This window comes from Arabidopsis thaliana (assembly GCF_000001735.4).
Source record: "Arabidopsis thaliana chromosome 1 sequence".
Classification (NCBI taxonomy): domain Eukaryota; kingdom Viridiplantae; phylum Streptophyta; class Magnoliopsida; order Brassicales; family Brassicaceae; genus Arabidopsis; species Arabidopsis thaliana.
The window spans coordinates 20,103,710-20,123,230 of record NC_003070.9 but is presented as its reverse complement, the minus strand read 5'-3'; the positions used below and the strand labels follow the sequence as shown (position 1 = coordinate 20,123,230).

The 19,521-nt window shown below is 33.5% G+C and overlaps 7 protein-coding genes and 1 non-coding gene across 14 annotated transcripts; 3 read left to right on the top strand and 5 right to left on the bottom strand.

The window, feature by feature from the left end:
- The first annotated feature begins 90 nt into the window (after positions 1 to 90).
- AT1G53887 (uncharacterized protein) lies at positions 91 to 899 on the top strand. 2 transcript variants are annotated; one of them, NM_001333616.1, is made up of 2 exons: positions 245 to 390; positions 482 to 805. In NM_001333616.1, exon 2 carries the CDS (start codon positions 523 to 525, stop codon positions 616 to 618), a length of 96 nt encoding a protein of 31 aa, NP_001322447.1. In that variant the 5' UTR covers positions 245 to 390; positions 482 to 522; the 3' UTR covers positions 619 to 805. The 2 variants fall into 2 exon arrangements, with proteins under 2 accessions (NP_001117486.1, NP_001322447.1); NM_001124014.2 differs by having other exon boundaries at positions 91 to 899.
- A 1,851-nt stretch (positions 900 to 2,750) lies between these two features.
- Positions 2,751 to 3,725, bottom strand: AT1G53885 (linoleate 9S-lipoxygenase-4 protein, putative (DUF581)). The gene is made up of 2 exons (NM_104266.3): positions 3,246 to 3,725; positions 2,751 to 3,146 (listed from the first exon to the last, which is right to left on the bottom strand). The coding sequence occupies exons 1-2, from the start codon at positions 3,431 to 3,433 to the stop codon at positions 2,954 to 2,956; spliced, it is 381 nt and encodes a 126-aa protein (NP_564644.1). The 5' UTR covers positions 3,434 to 3,725; the 3' UTR covers positions 2,751 to 2,953.
- Positions 3,726 to 4,796: 1,071 nt separating this feature from the next.
- On the bottom strand, positions 4,797 to 7,357 carry AT1G53880 (translation initiation factor eIF-2B subunit alpha). Its single transcript, NM_104265.4, has 5 exons — positions 6,857 to 7,357; positions 5,839 to 5,991; positions 5,615 to 5,756; positions 5,260 to 5,501; positions 4,797 to 5,168 (listed from the first exon to the last, which is right to left on the bottom strand). The coding sequence occupies exons 1-5, from the start codon at positions 7,268 to 7,270 to the stop codon at positions 4,962 to 4,964; spliced, it is 1,158 nt and encodes a 385-aa protein (NP_564643.3). The 5' UTR covers positions 7,271 to 7,357; the 3' UTR covers positions 4,797 to 4,961.
- Positions 7,358 to 7,385: 28 nt separating this feature from the next.
- AT1G53875 (LURP-one-like protein) lies at positions 7,386 to 8,311 on the bottom strand. Its single transcript, NM_001333615.1, has 2 exons — positions 7,905 to 8,311; positions 7,386 to 7,820 (listed from the first exon to the last, which is right to left on the bottom strand). Exons 1-2 carry the CDS (start codon positions 8,232 to 8,234, stop codon positions 7,464 to 7,466), a joined length of 687 nt encoding a protein of 228 aa, NP_001323282.1. The 5' UTR covers positions 8,235 to 8,311; the 3' UTR covers positions 7,386 to 7,463.
- Positions 8,312 to 9,270: 959 nt separating this feature from the next.
- AT1G53870 (LURP-one-like protein (DUF567)) lies at positions 9,271 to 11,090 on the bottom strand. Of its 4 annotated transcripts, NM_202292.3 has the most exons (4): positions 10,640 to 11,090; positions 10,249 to 10,530; positions 9,991 to 10,166; positions 9,649 to 9,897 (listed from the first exon to the last, which is right to left on the bottom strand). In NM_202292.3, the coding sequence occupies exons 1-3, from the start codon at positions 10,934 to 10,936 to the stop codon at positions 10,137 to 10,139; spliced, it is 609 nt and encodes a 202-aa protein (NP_974021.1). In that variant the 5' UTR covers positions 10,937 to 11,090; the 3' UTR covers positions 9,649 to 9,897; positions 9,991 to 10,136. The 4 variants fall into 4 exon arrangements, with proteins under 4 accessions (NP_001319216.1, NP_564642.1, NP_001320961.1 ...); NM_001333613.1 differs by having other exon boundaries at positions 9,271 to 9,897; positions 9,991 to 10,530; positions 10,640 to 11,087; NM_001333614.1 differs by having other exon boundaries at positions 9,338 to 10,166; positions 10,640 to 11,082.
- A 495-nt stretch (positions 11,091 to 11,585) lies between these two features.
- On the bottom strand, positions 11,586 to 12,324 carry AT1G09635. Its single transcript, NR_143508.1, has one exon. It is a non-coding gene; the product is annotated as an uncharacterized misc_RNA (transcript).
- Positions 12,325 to 13,565: 1,241 nt separating this feature from the next.
- Positions 13,566 to 16,214, top strand: AT1G53860 (Remorin family protein). 2 transcript variants are annotated; one of them, NM_104263.5, is made up of 6 exons: positions 13,566 to 13,841; positions 13,935 to 14,330; positions 14,418 to 14,508; positions 14,593 to 15,058; positions 15,142 to 15,223; positions 15,842 to 16,214. In NM_104263.5, exons 1-6 carry the CDS (start codon positions 13,773 to 13,775, stop codon positions 16,064 to 16,066), a joined length of 1,329 nt encoding a protein of 442 aa, NP_175789.2. In that variant the 5' UTR covers positions 13,566 to 13,772; the 3' UTR covers positions 16,067 to 16,214. The 2 variants fall into 2 exon arrangements, with proteins under 2 accessions (NP_175789.2, NP_001321281.1); NM_001333612.1 differs by lacking the exon at positions 13,566 to 13,841 and having other exon boundaries at positions 13,890 to 14,330; positions 15,842 to 16,198.
- A 939-nt stretch (positions 16,215 to 17,153) lies between these two features.
- Positions 17,154 to 19,475, top strand: PAE1 (20S proteasome alpha subunit E1). 2 transcript variants are annotated; one of them, NM_104262.3, is made up of 10 exons: positions 17,154 to 17,282; positions 17,371 to 17,452; positions 17,547 to 17,628; positions 17,849 to 17,929; positions 18,108 to 18,221; positions 18,307 to 18,408; positions 18,522 to 18,580; positions 18,673 to 18,775; positions 18,872 to 18,937; positions 19,008 to 19,475. In NM_104262.3, exons 2-10 carry the CDS (start codon positions 17,439 to 17,441, stop codon positions 19,098 to 19,100), a joined length of 714 nt encoding a protein of 237 aa, NP_175788.1. In that variant the 5' UTR covers positions 17,154 to 17,282; positions 17,371 to 17,438; the 3' UTR covers positions 19,101 to 19,475. The 2 variants fall into 2 exon arrangements, with proteins under 2 accessions (NP_175788.1, NP_001077717.1); NM_001084248.2 differs by lacking the exon at positions 17,154 to 17,282 and having other exon boundaries at positions 17,283 to 17,452.
- The last annotated feature ends 46 nt before the right edge of the window (positions 19,476 to 19,521 follow it).

Below are 19,521 nucleotides of genomic sequence, written 5' to 3'. Positions count from 1 at the left end.
TTGATCGAGATTCGCAACACCATTACGGGAAGGCGCTTTCGGAAGCGTTAGAGATCTCTAATGTTACTTTGGATCAGATAAATTTCTATCATCAATTCTAAGTATTGTAACCTTGTTTTTTATTTTCTTTTTGGCCAAGGTTACTCTAGTTTAAGTAATGCTTTTGTAATACTTCCACTTCATTTTCAATGTTATTTACAAGTTTAGCAGACAACAAAAAAAAACTTCTCAAATAATAAGAAAAGCTGTTTCTGAGATCACTCTACGGGCCCTTTATAGTCTTTATTAACCCATGGGCCTTTATATGATATTGTGATGATAATCATTTTACGAATATAGAGACAGGGGCCACATCTTTTGATGCATTCGTACTTCTCCCAAGAGTGAAGCGTCCATGACCACTCTATATACTACTACTCTAATTACTCTACTGTTATCTTCTTCACCTATTCCAATTCTTTCTTCTCTTTTTTGTTAAAAGGCTTACCTATTCCAATTCTACGGCGAGACCTCGGCGGTGGAATGAAATCGGATATTATAGCTCCTCCACACATGGCGGCGATTCTTGAGGGTGTAAATGTTCGAAAACAGAATCTTAGCGGCGAAAATGGAAACTAATTGATACTTTTGGGGGTTATATCTTTGCTTCTTCTTCTCTCTTCAACGCTTTGCTTTGTTGTTTTCTTCAGAAAGAGATTTTAGAGTAAAATAAAAGATGAAGCGAGTACGATGGTTGTTTACTATTATACCCTTATCTTGATGTACTATTTACGGTACTACCAGACTTTTATATTCATTTACTGTAGATCTATATTGTAAATTAGGATTTTATTAGTTTATTAATAGTTAGTTGCAGTAAATAAGATTAAAAATTTAGTCAGAGTTGTCTGCTGGTAGACAAAAATAGTCTAAACAAATTTTTACCTAACGTCAATTGATTTTTTCATAAAGTCTATTTCCCTTAGATCTAGTATCTATTAATGTGATTAGGCATTAAAAACACAACTAAATACTTTTGCAATGTTGTTTGCATTCAGGAGTAGCCAACGCAGAACAGATATTTAACATTTAAATTTAAATAATATTATAAATGAATTATGAAAATGTTTTAACATAGGCACAAAATAAATGAATTATTGAAAATATAATGAAAAACTATACAACAACTTTTGAATGTAATTTTGATTAGGAGAGAGGACCATTAAGACCTTATGCTGTTATGCATAAGGCTAAAATTGTAAAAGCATAGAAACACATTTATGAATCTGCGTGTGCAGGACACGTACGATATTATTGAAGCTTTTTGAGCAAGTTGATAGGATTTGGTTTTTATGACAAAGCTTTTGTCGTTTCGTGACAAACAAAAAAGTTATTAAAAATAATCCGAAAAATATATTTGTCCTTTTGTTTGATAACTAGCATTCCAAATCAATTACTAGTTTTCTTAAACTCAATTTAAAATTTCCTTGTAATTCTGTTTACTCTTAACTAACTTTATTAGGTCCAAATTATCAGGCATCGTAAATTACGGAATATTCAGTAGGTATGTGTTATGTGTATGTGTACGTGGAAACCATATTTTGTTGTTTTATGGTGAAATATATTTTATGGTTGCAACTTTCTAAATTATGTATAAACAACTATTGGAAATTCAGTTAAAAGAAAATTTTATTTTATAAAATTCAACTTCATACGTGTATAGTTATACTACATATAATATATATATATATATATATATATATATATATTAGTGCAATCATGTACTATATATTTATATATTAAGATCAAATTGTGAACGCAAAGAAAGACAGATGAATAAAATAGGTAGGGTCCAAATCATTTTACAGGATTGAGACAAGTTCCTAAATTAGCTTATCTCAAAGAAACAGATAATGATGTCAATATGTCATTCATGGAGCAATTATTTGTTTCACTATTTTAACTTTTAATAATTGACTATACTCGTTTCGGAACTGTACATTAGTACAATTTCTTTGTGTTTATAGATATAAACCTTATGTTTTGTTTTTCTAACCAAATTTATAAGAAGCAAAACAAATTCCAGTAGTTGATTTTTTGTTCACTAACTGGAATTCTTAAATCTGAACATAACTTCTCATTAATTGGAATCATTGGATGGATACAAAGTGAAATCATTTTACACAAGGCAAGTTGTCTTTTTGGGCCGAATCGCTAAGATAGTGGGCTTCATAGGTCGAGTTATAGGCACTTGCATTTAGTTTAATTGATTGGCCTTTTAATTGGGCCGAGACCACGAACCTGCTTAGTTACTCGTGACAGTGTGACACTATAAAACAATAAATTAGTTGGGGAATTGGGTTGAACAAAGTGATCACTTGACAAGTAAAACAATAATTCCAATTGTTTAAAATACAGTATTTTGGCCTGTACATATTCAACACGTGACTAAATGAGTTGTTCATATCTTCTCAACCAAAGAGTGTCTATGTCCCTGTCACATACATTTAAAATATCTCCCATACATAAAAAAAAAAGAAGCAAATCGAATAATTTATTTATCAGAGAGATTTTCTTCTTTAAAATAATTCTTTATCCAGTTCATATCCATCATGTCACGATCCAATCTGAATATTAAAATGTTCTTCGAATTAATCAGATTTAGTTATGAAATATGAGTCATATCTCATATGACACTTTGTATCATTTAATTATCTCACTAATTAACGTGTGACTACAAGTAATCTTTATTTTTGGTCAACAGCTACAATTAACCTAACTAATTAATGAGCATTTTTACTAAATCAGTAATTAAACCACCTGAGAATGAGATCACCACATAAACTGTCCAATTAACATTTAAGATTTTGAAAAATGACAACCGGAGATACAATTTAATTCTCTTTCTTTTACTAATAACTTTCATAAGATGTGTAACCAAAAAAACTATAATTAGATATTGCTTAAAGAAGCCTCAAGGAACTATAAATAATTGACGTCGTCGCCGGAGATCATCAAACAAATTCCGAGACTCGCTTTTTCCGGCGCCGTTATTACATCGTCTGTACGAAGCCAACATCATCTTCGTCGAAGCCTCTAGTTCTTTTCTATCATCAATCAACATCTGACTTTCTCTGCACTCTCTACTACAAAATCCCAAATCTCCTCTGTTTTCAACAAAAAAAAAAAATTGAGAATCAAGAACAGAACATCTTTCGTTTACAAAGAGTATATAATATAGTAATAAAAAAAAAAAAATATCGTACCTGTACATGTAAACATCTTTGTCTTGATGGAGTTGTTTATTGCAGAGATGACATGTTTTAAGGAAACAAAGCTCCGAGATGTTTGGATTGGATCGGTTTAGTCTCAGTGAAGATTTGATCACTATATTGTTTAGTTTTTCCCTCGAATCTCTTGTCACAAGTTGCAATCCAACAGAGATTTTAGTCATTCTCTCTATCTTTAGGAATTGGAAATCTGAGTGGAGAGAAATGTGAGAAGGGAGAGAGAGAGAGAGATGAAGTGGAAGCAGAAGCCGAATGGTTTTTGGGAATATATAAAAGTAGATATTTTACTGTATTGAGTGATGTGTCTTTTATGTCTCAATTAAAATGTGGAATTTGACTTTTTCGACATTGGCCAATTTCTTGTCGGGAATTACTACTTTTGCTATTCATCAGAAAATAACCCTAAGACCTAAACTCATACATTCAATGGAATGATTGGGAAAAGGAAAAAAAAACTCGAATTCAATATGTTATAGTTGTTGTTAAATGAACAAATGTAAAATGCTAAAAAAAAGTTTGTTGTAAAGTAATCTATTTATATTTTTAGTTTATACATAATCACTTTTCTAAAACGTGAAACTTAATCAAATGTTATAGACTAATGATATAAAAAAGAATTAAAATGTGGTGTGGACAGATATATTTGCCATCTTTAATGTCTTTACAAATATATTTTTAATTTCATTTATTGTGTTAGTATATTAGATGTTCCGAAATAATTTTATCTTTTTTCACCTTCCCGAATACAGTATACTTTTGTAAACAGTTGAGCACGAAGATAACAAAAAAAACGTGTATATGGGTAATTCCAGGAAAGAACGTAATATTTTTAAAAAAAACGTGGGATTGTAAGTGGCCGGTGTTTTATGAATCTTACAACGTTAGCAGTTAGATCCAAACATTAGCTATAGGCCTATAGCCTATAATAATATTCCATCTGTTTTACAATATAAATTGTTTTAAATAAAAACACGCAAATTAAAAATATTTACTTTTAAAAAATTCTACTAATCACAAAAGAGACTACATAACATAAATAATCATAAAATATTAAAATAATATATAATTTGTATAGAAACTTGAAAACAACTTATATAGTAAAACAAAAAAATTGTTCCAAAACAACTTATATTATGAAACAGAGGGAGTAGTTACTTAGACCAAGCATTAAAATAATACTAAGAATTTACCATCTTTAATTCTATCACGTTTCTCATGCTCTCATTTTCAAAACATCAAATCATATGATATTCCATGTTACATTATAGGTCATTTATCACTACACTGCAATAATTGCAACTTTTCAATATCCAGCGCATACCATACCATTTTTTTTTTTGTGCAAACATTTTAAAGTGTTAAAAGGATATATATACTTTTGCAAAAAAACACAAATGATTCTAACAATAATAAAACAATATAGCAATACATATCTCTAATCAAGAAATCAAAAACCAGAAATGATCATACTATAATATATACTAGTAACTATATATTGAAACTTGGGTGATAAATTTTGAGTAAAGATGACAAGTCACAAAGATCTCGCTACTACCAAAAAAAATGTGCATTAGCAGTAAGAATCAGAGACAAACTATGTCTGTGTATAGCCAAAAATATGGTGTTTTTGTTTTTATTTTTATACAAAAAATGAGAGATTTCAGACCAGCTATAGGAATTAGACAGCTTCACTTACAAGTAAAGCTGAATAAGCTCGTCACTTACTACAGATGGAGTGAGAACACCAAGATCAGTGAAGAGTAGAGTCAAGTACTGAGGAGGAGTGTAGTCCCTTGCAGATCTTTCTACCTCAACCTTAGGAGGAACAGGAACACTGAAATCAATAGGTCGCAAGGCTGGTTCTAAGTCCTTTTGATCCAACGGGTAGAGCCGTGCAAACTTCGCTTGCAAGAAAACAAGAAAGAAGATGATGGATCATTGATGTTTTTGCAATCAAGTTTTTAAAACTTTTAAAGTTTTGGGAGGTTACCTTGTAACTCTCTGCAGCTACATAGACTGGTTTATTCATACTCTGTGCGACTAGGGCGATTTGGTAAGTTCCCATCATGTTAATTATCCCGCCACTTTCAACTACTCCATCAGCTCCAACAAACACCATGTCTACTTCATCCATGCTATAGGCCACGGCTGAATCGATCAGAAGCTTCACAGGAATATCAAGTTTTGCAAGCTCGTTAGCTAGCAGTACACCTGTTTTATCTGGCCTTCCCTCTGTATTTTGTTTCCACGGATGCAACGGAAATGTGATTGTCAGTTAGGAAAATCAGAATGAGATAACTGGAAGATGTCATATCCAATTGATCTCTAAGTCTTAAGAAAAGTACCTGTGCACAACACTCGAAAGAGTTTCTTGTTTTGCGCTGATGTCTTTAGTATTTCAAACACAACTCTGGAGAAACCATGGACCAGAATAGTACACCCATCAAATATGAAATCTTGACTAAGCATTGCAATTATCGTTCGGGCCTGCAAAATTTCCAGTTACTGTTCAAACTCTTCTTCTACTAACTATTTATGTAAACAATTCCCGTTCGAAGAGAACACTGACCTTGCAAGATATTTCCCCAAATTTCTCAGCACGTTCAAGCACACGGGATTTCGCAGAGTTGAAGTCCTCAAATTCTAAAGCAGATGTTCGAGTCACATAGCGCATGAATAGATCACATCCCGCTGTTAAGGATATCGACGTTGTGTCCCATGACTGAAACATGAAGACAATCTTACATTTTTAGAGTTCTACCTCGAAAACACTGAAAGCTACTCAAATAATACCATCTGACACTCAGGACTAACGAAATCCATCAGCTACCAATTTCCATAGAGACATAATATTTCAAAGAAGTATAGCATCATAGAAGATGTAAATTAAAACCATAAACACATCATCCAGGAAAGATAAAACTTTCAACCTATCTTTCCCTTTAGAGCCACCAGAGAGTCTTAGCGATCAAGAAACTCGCAGAAATGCCAAGTACAATTCAGAACTCTACAAGTCAATGCAATGCCATAATCACATCTACCATTTTGACACAAACTAAACCTGATTTTTTGTCAAAATAATCAATGCTAAGTTGCAAACTAATAGCATGTTCATTAAAAACTGAAAGCTACGATTTGAGCAGGACTCAAATGTACAATCTGACACTCAAATCAAAGGAAACAACCAATTGCTCATTTCAAAACAAACAGAATATTTCAAAGAAGTATAGCATCACAGAAGAAGTGAAGTAAAACCAGAAGCATCAGCATCAAGATATCCAAAAAGATTAAACTTTCAACCTATCTTTCCAAATAGAGCAACCAGAGATTCTTAACACCATCAATAAAATCCACAATGCAGAGATTACTCGGACATATAATGCCAAGCAAAATTCACAACTCGACAAGTCAATGCAATGCCACGATGATGATCACATCTACCATTTACGCCGCAAGCTAATCCTAAGTTATCGTCAGGGCATGAACCAAAATACTCAATGCTAAGAGTTCGTTAAAGATTGAATCACAATACAGAGTCATCCAAAATTCAGAACCCAAATTTCAACACAAAGAAGAAAGTCTCTTACTTTCAGAGTATCAGAAGCTTTCTTGAGTTCAATTTCAAGTTCCATCATAGTAGTAGCTTCACTAGCCCTAATAACAGCCGCAAGAGCACGAATCGCCGCAACAGCCTCCGCCAAATCAGGTTGCTGTCTCCAACTATTAAAGTCCTCAATCACGCTAAAGGGTCTTCCCGAAACTAAGGAATCACGATCAGGGTAACGTCGAACCGCGGCTTGAGCCTGCTCCAACCACTCGCTAGTCACAATTCCATGATGCGCCGCTCTGGTTTGGTAATAAGCCGAAATAGGATTAGGGTTAGGGTTTTCATCCGCCATTGAAGCAGATGGTGGTGGAGGAGAATCAATTGAATGAGTTAGAGAAATGGGTTTGTTGTTCTGATGCTTATCGAGGATAAACGAAGCCGATTCTCTCCACATTTTGATGAATTCTTCGAAAATCTCAGTTTCAAGCTAGAGACTTTGGGGTTTATGCCTCATGCCTGTAATAACATTTAATTTAGCTTTAAGAACTTCATTAACAATAATATTATCATTTGGCTCTCCAAAATTGTATATTTACATTTACGACCCTAAAGTTTACACAATAGTTCAATCTCACCCCTACTAATTATCACAATTTACATTTGAGAAGACTATATGCTATAACAATACCCATTATTAAAGAGTGATCTACTTGTGGCTCCACCATCATTGTTAATACATCTTTCCCAAGATCTAAACTTTTGATATTTGATTGTTTCTTTTTAACTTCTGCCAATAATCTTCCTGATCCATCCTCGATTGTGAAAACCGATTTGCGTTTTACAATCTTATAACAAGATTGATGATCACCATCAACTATACGCGATCCCATTACAACTTTGTATGATGAAGATGAACCCTTTGGCAATATCTTGAAGTTTTTTCTTAGTTGAAATCTTGTCCCGGTTGAGTTATATCCTTTCCAAGATTTGAATAATCCCAATTTCTATAACCAAGAAAATAAAAGAGTTAGAACAAAATACTTTTAAGAAAACTATAAGAACATAAGATGATATGTTTTATTGTTTACCTTTTGACGTAATGTAAACAAGATTTTGCCGTATAAGTCCATAAGGTAAACTTCACTACAACTCTTGGAGTTATAATTATCCACTCGATAGATTAAGTTTCCTTTGGAATCAAAAACTGTGCAGCCTTTACTATGAAACACAAGAGATCTCATCCAAATCGTGAAACTCTCTTTCTCCGTCGTTAAGTACGGCGAAGTCTTGCCTTCTCCCACGCTAAAATCCACAGGAAACGCCTTGTCAGGATGAATCTTCACCATGTTCTTCGCCGGAGAAATCAGATTAAGTGAAAATTTGGTCCTCATCGTTCGGTTGTTGCTATATATTTGCATATGTATTGATTTTTTTTTATGTTTGGCTCTGAATGATAGTTATATGTCTTCTTCGCATTTATATATACTTTCTACTAGTAGTAGTAATTCAGTTTTTGGTGTGTCATTAGAAAATATATATATACGAAGGTCTTCGTCCACATGTTCAATGTGAGATACAAAATAAAAATAACAGAGAAAATCATGTAGCGATAACATGTATGGTCGTTTTTGTTAAACAAAAAAAAATGTATGGTCCTTTTTGTTTGTTACTACATGTCTGGTCGTTGTAACGTGACTAATGTGATTGTGAGATTCGATTAATAGAGCAAAAAATATTGAAAAAACTGTTCATACAATATAATAAGATAACTTCAAATTATTAGTTGCTAGGCTTAGAATCGGTCTTCAGTTGTGGTCCATTCCATTTGTGTTCTATCCGTTGTCCAATGCTGACAGTTTATCGGAATGATACTGCACAAAAGAATGTTTTGACAGGAAGATTAACTGTAAAAGCTATTGTTTATATTTGCAAAAATTGTGTTTTTTTTTTTCTTTGTATTTGCAAATAAATTTGATATCATTTCTTTTAGGGCACTTTCTTTTATTCTCTAGAACACTATAAATTAATTTCAATTCATTCGCATACCCAAAAAATAATGTCAAAGTGTCACAGGTTACGTTTTTTTTGTGTTTGAAAATTGAAACATGCGTAAGAAATTATATGTTGTTGCCACTTAAAACTAGGCGTGTACATCTTGATATCAGGACAGTAAAATAACACATAAATCGAGAGCAAGTAATTCACATAACAAAAAACATTCATGACAATTTTCGATAAGATAGGGACGAGAATTTTGGGTCGCGGAACGAGTTCAAGAAATTTAAGTAGCAAAATTTATTATTCAAATTCTTACTAATTTGGGTAAGGCTTGATGTCGGGACGGTTAAATTAAAGGTCACTTTCGATACGGGTATTTCTGAAAAACTTACATATTTAGATGATTTTCATTAATTTTATAAAAGCTGAATAACCAAACGAATAATACATATATATATCTCATTCTATAAACAATTTCAAGTAGCTATTTTTATTTTTTTTAAACACACAAATATGGGATAAAAATTGGAACATACAGTATATGAACAGTACCGAAATGGACAAGCCTATTTAAAACCATGTATGGAATATGAGATGGCTCATTCTGCTATTACAAATTACAATCTGATCACATGGTCCTTTAGTTTAATAAAATCGTATGATTGATATCTCTATTATCTTTTCATGCATTCGTATAACTTCCATGACCCCTTTACTATTAGTCTATTATCTTCTTCACCAATTCCAATTCTTTCTGCTGACTAAATTACCATCCAAATCTATTTAATTCAGTTTGATAAATATTTTAGTAATTCAATTATGGTTAACTCAGCTAGTTAAAGATATTGTTAACAGAAACATGACCCTAATTTCAAAACACTTTTGGTTTATGTTGTGGAATTGGTACTAGTATTAGTAAAACATACATCCGTATAAAAATCACGCTTAAAGGGTCTTCTCACGACCGGGAAAACGAGTAATCACGGTCATGATAGCGATGATTGAATGGCAGCTTGAGCTTGTTCAAACATACTCGTTGGATCAGTACTATTCCATGGTGCGCGGTTCGGGTTTGGCAATAAGCTGAAACAGGGTTATAGTTTCATCCGCCATTTACGAAGAAGTTGGAGGAAAAGAATGGATTGAATATTAAGTAAGAGAATTAGGTTTCCATACCAAAATATAAAAAAAGAGAGAACTGATTGGTTGTTTTGACTTTTATGAGGATGAACGATGCCGAGCTTCTCCGCATTCTGGTGCAATCTTTTCAATATCCAATTTCAAGCCAGATATTTGGGGTTTATGCCAACGTTTAATTAGCTTTAAAACATGCTTACCTTCAAGATTACCACCTGATTATCACAATTTACATTTGGTAAGTTTATAAGCTATAACAATACCCATTATTAAAGAATGATCTAGTTGTGGCTCCACCATCATTGTCAAAACATCATCTCCAAGATCCAAACCACTAATATCCGATAGTTTGTTTTTAACTTCTGCCATTAATCTTCCCGATCCATCCTTGATTGCGAAAACTGATCCACGATTTACAATCTTATAACAAGATTGTTGATCACCATCAACTATGCGTGATCCCATTACAACTTTGTAAGACGAAGATGATTCTCTTGGCAAAATCTTGAAAATCTTTCTTAGTCGAAATCTGGTCCCGGTTGAGTTATATCCTTCCCAAGATTTGAAGAATCCCAGTTTCTATATATATACATGCACACAACAAAAATGAACTTGCAAGGTAAAATAAAATAATAATTATAGGAACTTATAAATTCTTAGAAAACATTGATGAAATGTTTAGTATTACCTTTTGACGTAAAGTAAACAAAATTTTGCCGTTTAAATCCATAAAGTAAACTTCATTACTCCAACTCTTGGAATCATAATTATCCACTCGATAGATTAAGTTTCCTTTGGAATCAAAAACTGTGCAGCCTTTGCTATTGAACACCAAAGATTTCATCCAAATCGTGAACCTCTCTTGCTCCGTCGTTAAGTAGGGCAAAATCTTGTCTTGTACGACGTCCATATCCACCGGAAACGCCAGGTGAGGATAAATCTTCACCATGGTTTTCACCGGAGAAATAGGATTGTATATTTGCATATATTGAAAAACTTTTTTTTGGCACTGATAGATAGTATATATATAGATATCTTCTTCGTATTTATAGCCTCTACTAGCTAGTAATAATTCAGTTTATGGGTGTATCATAAAAATTAAAATAAAAAATACGAAGATCTTCATCCACATGTTGAATATGTGAGATAAGAGAAGTTTATAAAACGTATCTTAATTCTATTCAACACGTACATACACGTAAGGTCGTTGTCACGTGTGAGATTCGAGTATTAGAAAAATATATATCGTGCACATCGTCACATACAATATAGTATATAGTAATAGAACTATTAGTTGATAAGCTTAGAAATGGTCGTCCATTTCGGTTCATTGCATTTGCATTCTCGTTGCTGGTAAATGCTGACAGTTTCTTGATATGATAGTGCACAAAAAGAAGTTCTATAGGAATAACCATTGACCCCATGTTGCTAACGATGGTGCCAAGTTAGGGAGACAATTCATCACGTCCTCTTCAATTGGTCACATATTTTGGCTGCTTGAAGGATTTCCAACGTCCCGCTATATCATCAATTAATTAAACTATACTTGTTGCAACCTAGAAGACAATGTTGAGTCGTTGCTTTCACATTTTGGCCTATTTGGAGATACTTTGGAAATTAAGAAAATTACTTGAATTTTTCAGGATATATAAAAATCTCCTAGCGGATGTGAGAAAGGTACGAGACGGTGTAAAAGAGTGGACGAATGTGAATATCCCAGGAGATAAGTACCAAAACGATCTATAACATTCCCTTACAACGAATCAGGCAAATACAACTTGAACTTGGCACCACCCATCTAACGGATGGAGAAAATGCAACCACGATTGCAGTTTTAAAGAAGCAAATAATGCTCCAATGGGTTTGGGTTGGATAGCTCGAGACGACTTAGATGTCTTCATGTTTGCAAGAAGTTCATCTATTGGACATATCAAAGAGCGTAAATCCTATTGAAGCTAAAGATTTCAGTTTCCTTCACGCATTACCAATGTCTTTGATGTCAGGGAATCCGTTTGATCATCATTGAAGGTGGCTAGCAACAGCTTGTGATTTATGTTGAAGAAAAGACAGAAATATGTCAAACTTGATGGGTGTAATAATCGAGTAGCAGACAAACTAGCTAAAGCTAGAAACAGATTCAAGTTACGTCCATATCATTTCAGGATCAGGTCCATACGTTATAATTCATAATATTAGATGTTATAAGTTGTTGTTTAATCATATTTTGAAAATTGTGGTGTAGATTTTTCTCTCTAAAATCTATCTTTGCAAATAAATTTAGATATTTTTATTTTTTCATTTTCATTCACAGAAACTTAGCATTTTTCTTTCGTCAACGCTTTTTTGTCAACTAAACTTAGCAATTAATATTCATTTGTTCACATACAAAATTTTAACTAAAAAAGATCTTGCATTTTTTTTTAATATGATTGAAACATGTGCAAAAAAATATCTTGTTTTTTTACGGTGTTACCTGAGATGGAATAGCTCAACCAGTTGAACCCGAAGTTTTAAAGTTTTTGGAGAAATCAGATCTGGTCTTGAATACCAAAACAATCTACATTTTTATTTATGAAATAAATATATGGATTTTGGTGTGGATATTCTCAAATAATTGATCGAGATTCGCAACACCATTACGGGAAGGCGCTTTCGGAAGCGTTAGAGATCTCTAATGTTACTTTGGATCAGATAAATTTCTATCATCAATTCTAAGTATTGTAACCTTGTTTTTTATTTTCTTTTTGGCCAAGGTTACTCTAGTTTAAGTAATGCTTTTGTAATACTTCCACTTCATTTTCAATGTTATTTACAAGTTTAGCAGACAACAAAAAAAAACTTCTCAAATAATAAGAAAAGCTGTTTCTGAGATCACTCTACGGGCCCTTTATAGTCTTTATTAACCCATGGGCCTTTATATGATATTGTGATGATAATCATTTTACGAATATAGAGACAGGGGCCACATCTTTTGATGCATTCGTACTTCTCCCAAGAGTGAAGCGTCCATGACCACTCTATATACTACTACTCTAATTACTCTACTGTTATCTTCTTCACCTATTCCAATTCTTTCTTCTCTTTTTTGTTAAAAGGCTTACCTATTCCAATTCTTTCTGCTTACTAAATTACTATCCAAATCTATTTAGTTCAGTTTGATATATATCCTTCAATTTATTAAGCCAACCATGGTTTAACTCAACAAGTTTAAGTTCTTGTTTTTAAAACACGACATCTATTTTTATAAAAAAAAATAGGACTTATATTGCTACTAGTATTATCATTTATCAATATAAGTCCATAATTCTGTATATATGAAATGAGAACACGATTAAAGTGATTACAATATACATTTATTTTTCTTAGAGTCAAACATGTGTTTAAGTTTAAAGTAAACTATCAGAAAAATTTATGTTGTTTTAGAATTTGTTATTTTTGTTTGTTTGTTTAGCCATTCTACCATCTTCTTCTTTTTAAACATTGTTTATTATCCACAATTTTGTCATTTTATAGTGATGCATATCAGAATCTAAAGAGTAGTATAAAACAACAAGTTGAAAATGATAGAACAAAAAAATAAAGAATAATGAAAATCTAAATGTGTACTGCTATTTCATAAAACTAGTACCCTTTATAATGGTCTACTCTGAAAAACTGGTCAAGCCTTTTTCCTTCTATAGACATCTAAAAAGCAAATGCCATTTTCCTACAACTTCTCTTTCATCACTCTTCTAAAACCAATATAACAACAACATTAGATGCAGACAACAACTAAACCAAAATAATCCAACAGTGGTAGAAACAAAACAAAAGAAAACTCCATGGACTTCACAAGAAACAGCAACACCAAGCTCCATCCCCAAACTCAGCTTCTGTTTCCCCCTAATATGGTAAAAGAACACAATGTCTTTTGATTACATAACTCAGAAAGTATCTTCTTTTCATTGTTCTAATTGAGTCTCTCTTTGTTTGTTTGTTTACAGGAGAAAAACTCAAATGTTAGCGCCAACCCATTTGCAGAAGACTCACTTACAAGCAGAATCAATCTAAAGGAAACTACAGATTTCATCAAGTCACTTCCAATTTCATCAAACCAAAGCAGTAGTAGCAGCAATGAGATGGTAAACGAGAGAAGACCAAGTTTCTCATCACAAAAGAGCATTGGAGAAGGAAGAAGCAATGGACAAAGAAGATTGATGTTAATGGAGTCTCCTTGTACTCCAGGTAGAGGAGTCTTCAGTTTCAGTAGCAATGTCTCTGGTAGAAGAAGAAACTTCCCTTCTAAATGGATTGATGCTGAGAAATGGGTCACTTCCTCTGGTCATGACTCTCCAGCACATTCTCTCAAAAACAACCAATTTGATGGGTTTAAACACCAGGTTTGCTTCTGCAAGAACCCTTATAAAGTTCGAATCTTTAAATGAGAATGTAGCAGTAAAATTGAAATCAAGAATGTGTTTTTGTAGGTGGAAGTTGTATACTCAGAGAAATCTAGGGTTACAGAAGAATGTTTCCATGGATCTGTCTCATTATCTCCACAAGATCTTATCCTTAAAGGTATATAAAAAGAAGAAACTTTTCTAATAGAATCTTGAAAAGTTTTGATCATTTTGATGAATTGAAAGTTCTGTGTTCTTTTAGATAAGTTAGCAAACGAAGTTCCTCAGATTCTTCCATCAACGGAAGGGTTTATATTCAAAGATTCCGACAAGTTTCTCCGGTACGAGGAAGCTCAAGTTCAACACAGAGACATGGGAACAGAGATGACACCAATAGGAAGTGTAACGACTTCAAGATGTCACACGCCGTTTAAAAGTTCCTCTCCAGCGAGACACAACACGCCTTCTCAATTGTCTGGTCCGTTAACGGAAACCAAAAACGTTATAGATATATCCGAGTTCGAAGACAAGCTTAGACTCAGTGGGTCATCAACGAGTCAGTATTGTTACTCGGTGACGAGTCATTGGAACTCGAGAGAAGAAGAAGAAGAAGAGATATCGAAGAGTTTAAGACATTTCGATATGGAGAGTGAGTTAAGGAGAAGTGTGTCTGAATCTAAAGCTCCTTTATGGGATGATGAAGACGACAAGATCAAGTTTTGTCAAAGGTCTGAACTTAAAATCTTGACGATGGTGAAAAAAAAAATCTTGATGAAATTATGAAAATTGAAAAGTTGAATTTTTTTTGAAGGTATCAAAGAGAAGAGGCCAAAATTCAAGCATGGGTTAATCTTGAAAACGCTAAAGCCGAAGCTCAATCTAGAAAGCTTGAGGTATGTGTATGTGTATACGTATATTTTGTTGAGATATACGGTGTAGAAATACGGATTTTGTTATGTTCTAACGGAATTGTGGAGCCACGCGCCAATATTAGAGTAATGTTCGGAGTCCTTTACTTAGTTTCATTGACTAGTCTTTGTTGCTTTATTAGGCAAAAGTCTTTGAGTTTCTAATTTTAAAATTGGGATGACATCTTTGTAGCCTGTACTTGTAATTTGTGCAAGTCCCATGTGAAAAGATTGATTTACTCTCTTGGGAAATTGGAGTCTTAGATTAAATTATCAATCATCTATCATCTAGCTACATAATTTGGATTAAACTTTAAAAATAAATGTAGCTATATTGAAATGATTAATTTTCAAGAATTAATGTCTGCGATTTTGGTGGTTATGTAGTAGCTACATGATAGTCGTACTTGTAATTTGTGCAAGTCCCATGTGAAAAAATTAGTAATTTCCTCTCTTGAGAATTTGGAGACTAAAATTTAATTATTAACTATTAATCATAATTATCTAGCTATATAATCATAATTAATAGTCCATAAATGTAGTTGAGTGATGAAGTTTTAAATAATTAATGTGTGATATTTGGGGTGGTAATTATTGTTGTAGGTGAAAATACAGAAGATGAGATCAAATTTAGAGGAGAAATTAATGAAGAGAATGGATATGGTGCACCGGAGAGCAGAAGATTGGAGAGCTACGGCGAGGCAGCAACATGTTGAGCAGATGCAGAAAGCGGCCGAGACGGCGAGGAAATTGACAAACCGCCGAGGCTATTTGGTTACCGGCCGTAGCTCATGTGGTTGTCTACCTTGCAATAATACTTGTCATTAACTCAGTCAAAGTAAAAGAGAGTAAAATACACATAAACAAACACAAGAAATTACTGTTTATGTGTTTCAATTATCAACATGTATGTTCGTTTATTGTTTATGCAAGAAAGTAAAAAGCCGATATGGAATAACGAATCGCAAAACTTCTTTTCAAAAAAACGGATTTTTTTCTGTAAATTAATTTGCAGAATTAAACGAAAAAAAGTTGAACATAGAATTGTAATTTTGTGCGTTGAACTTGAGTGGTATAAAATAAGTGTACTAGAACTTTTTTTTTCTTTCATCTGAAACTTGTTTTGGAACCATGGTGAAATACAAATTTCAAACAAGGGAAGCTAAGCCGATGGACGAAAGAAAAGTCATCGGAAACTAAAGTCGACGTACGAGAGAAAAGTCCTTGAAAACTAAAGCTGGAGGAAAACGTAAATTTTTTGGAGTCTAAAACCCTATAAAGGGGAAACATGAACACATTACAAAACAGAAATTTTAAAGCCTAAATCGAAAGAGATCGAAACCAAAACCTAAACATAAGTGTACTAGAACAAATCACTAGAATATATAAGTTTTTTTTTTTTTTTTGGAGTTCTAAAATTGGTAGGAAAAAACACAAACACTAGTGAAGACTATTTCCATTAATATATATAAGGAGTTTTGTTCTTGTTGTCTTTTAGTAACGAAATTCGAATAGTTGTTATCATGCAAAAGTGTTTAGAGAAATAAGAGAGACTGACCAAAGACAAACTTTTGCGTCTGGAAGGAGAAGAAGTCTCGCAACAAGTCACAGCTTTTCATCGTTCCCATACTTTTACGAGACAACACTCTTTCAATTATTTTGTACTTTTCTGTTTGGTTTTATTCACTAAAACTAATTATTTCTAAAAAAAACATTTATTTGTGTACAGCAAAAAAATAATAACCTGGACTGCCAATTTTTGTCTTTTTCTTTTATTGTTACACTTAACTTCTGACATTGAGATAAATTGGAACATGTTCAAATTCCAGTCAGTTCTATAGCTGTCTCATAATTTTTCAAAAATACAAAGAAAGGCCTAATTGGGTGACCCAGGCTTAATATAGTTAGGCCCATGAAAGCCCATTATAAAAAACGCTGCGTTTAGAAACAATCTAACTTGTTCTTCAAGAAGAAGTGCGTCTTTGAAAGCTAAAAAGAGAGCAAAAGCTTCTGTTTATTCTCCGATTCGCAGATCAATTAGCTGGTTTGATTCTATACTCTCAACAAGTTCATTGTGATGATTTTTATTTTCTCTGAATCTCTGGATTAACTCAGATCCGTTGTTTTTCTAGGGTTTTGATTCCGTTGTGCGAAGGACTTTAAGAGGTTTTGCAGATCGAAATCGGAAGAGAAGAAGAAGATGTTTCTCACTAGGTATCTCTATCTACTTCTGGGTTCATTGAAATTTTCTTCCTTTACTTCAATCGTTTGTTTTGCTTATGGTGGTTTCTGATTTTGTTGTGCGAAGAACTGAGTATGACAGAGGAGTGAACACTTTTTCTCCAGAAGGAAGGCTATTTCAAGTGGAATATGCCATTGAAGCTATCAAGGTAACTTTTCGATTCCTCAATTTGTTAGTTTCCTATGGAAATCGAGAAATTTTGAAGAAAGGGTAATGGTTGATTTACGGTTTTCTTTGATTGCTTTAGCTTATTTGCACAAGTTCTAGCTCACATTTCCTTGTTTAATCGATGTAGTTTGCATTTCAAATTTGTAAAAGGGATTGTTGAATTTTGTTGAGACTCTGATGAGTGTTGAATTTTGTTGCAGCTTGGTTCTACTGCAATTGGAGTAAAGACAAAAGAAGGAGTTGTGCTTGCTGTCGAGAAGCGTATCACGTCGCCATTGCTGGTTTGCTTGCTAACTTTGAATTCTATGTTTTTCAGAATTTTTCTTGTGATTCACTATTTTGGAACAATTTGAATTGAATCTGATGATATGATCAAGCAGAAGCATATAAGCTTTCTATGTTAGTTATGGTGATATTAGCTTTCTCAGTATATGTTAAATGCTTTTTCTTTTTCCCCAGGAACCGAGCAGTGTGGAGAAGATTATGGAAATTGATGACCATATTGGTTGTGCTATGAGCGGTTTAATTGCTGACGCGCGCACACTTGTTGAGCATGCTAGAGTTGAAACTCAAGTAAGGTTTCTGTCTCTAGGGTCTTTTCTTTTAGCTTCAACAGGTCTTTTATGTGTTATTGACGGCTTCTTTTGCTCTTGTACAGAACCATAGATTCTCGTATGGTGAGCCGATGACTGTAGAGTCCACAACACAAGCACTGTGTGATCTGGCTTTACGGTTTGGTGAAGGAGAGGAAGAATCAATGGTAATAATCAAAATTGGAATTACTGATTAGAACAAAACCTTGATAAGTTGGATATCCATATTTAGTCGTTGTATTGTGTGTACTGATTCTCTTTGTCATTAATGTGACTACAGTCTCGGCCGTTTGGAGTATCTCTTCTCATTGCTGGCCATGATGAAAATGGACCAAGCTTGTAAGTTCTCCTTCAGTTGGATTTCTTCTACTGAAATGGTTCACTTGTGTAAGTTAGTTTATCTTCTTGTAAATGACTCTGTCTTGTTACAGGTACTACACTGATCCTTCAGGAACATTCTGGCAGTGCAATGCAAAGGCAATTGGTTCAGGTTCTGAAGGAGCTGATAGCTCTCTTCAAGAGCAATTCAACAAAGTAACTTGAACTTTTTCCCAATTGTTTTTCAATAAATTATTTGATTACATCACTTTATTTGCCATTAAAACCTTTAGTTTCATTAACTTGTTGCAGGATTTGTCTCTACAAGAAGCTGAGACTATCGCTGTATCTATCCTAAAGCAAGTTATGGAAGAAAAGGTACAAATTTTACAATCCAAAACTGTAAACAGAAGTTCTTGCTCAATCTAATTGTATTGGTTGGTGATAGGTGACTCCAAATAACGTGGATATTGCCAAGGTAGCACCAGCTTATCATCTCTACACTCCACAAGAAGTCGAAGCAGTCATCGCTCGTCTTTGATTGAAAAAACTCAATTTGGGTAATTTACCTATCAGCTTGTGTCACAAAACTTGTTACTTTTGTCTGTTAGATTGAGGATCATGTCACATTTTAGTCGGTTGTGTAAGAGAATCTTTTGGCTCCCATGTCATTCAATAACCTTTCGGATTTGTGACTTATAAAATTTCCTTTCCTACCACTTACGTTTTGTTACTTGCTCTTCGACTTGGCTTTGTCCTGACTATATGGATAGATTTATTCTGGCTTGCTCCACAAGTTAATCTTGTTTATTCTGGTTTTGTTTAGTGTGGATAGATTAGTATTGAGTTAGATTTTTGTTTAGGAGCCGGCTCCTAATTAATCGCCATCAGATAATTAGATTTTTATCGGATTTATGATCATCCCGTTTGTTAGTAACATCGTCGACAATGTCCCGATGACA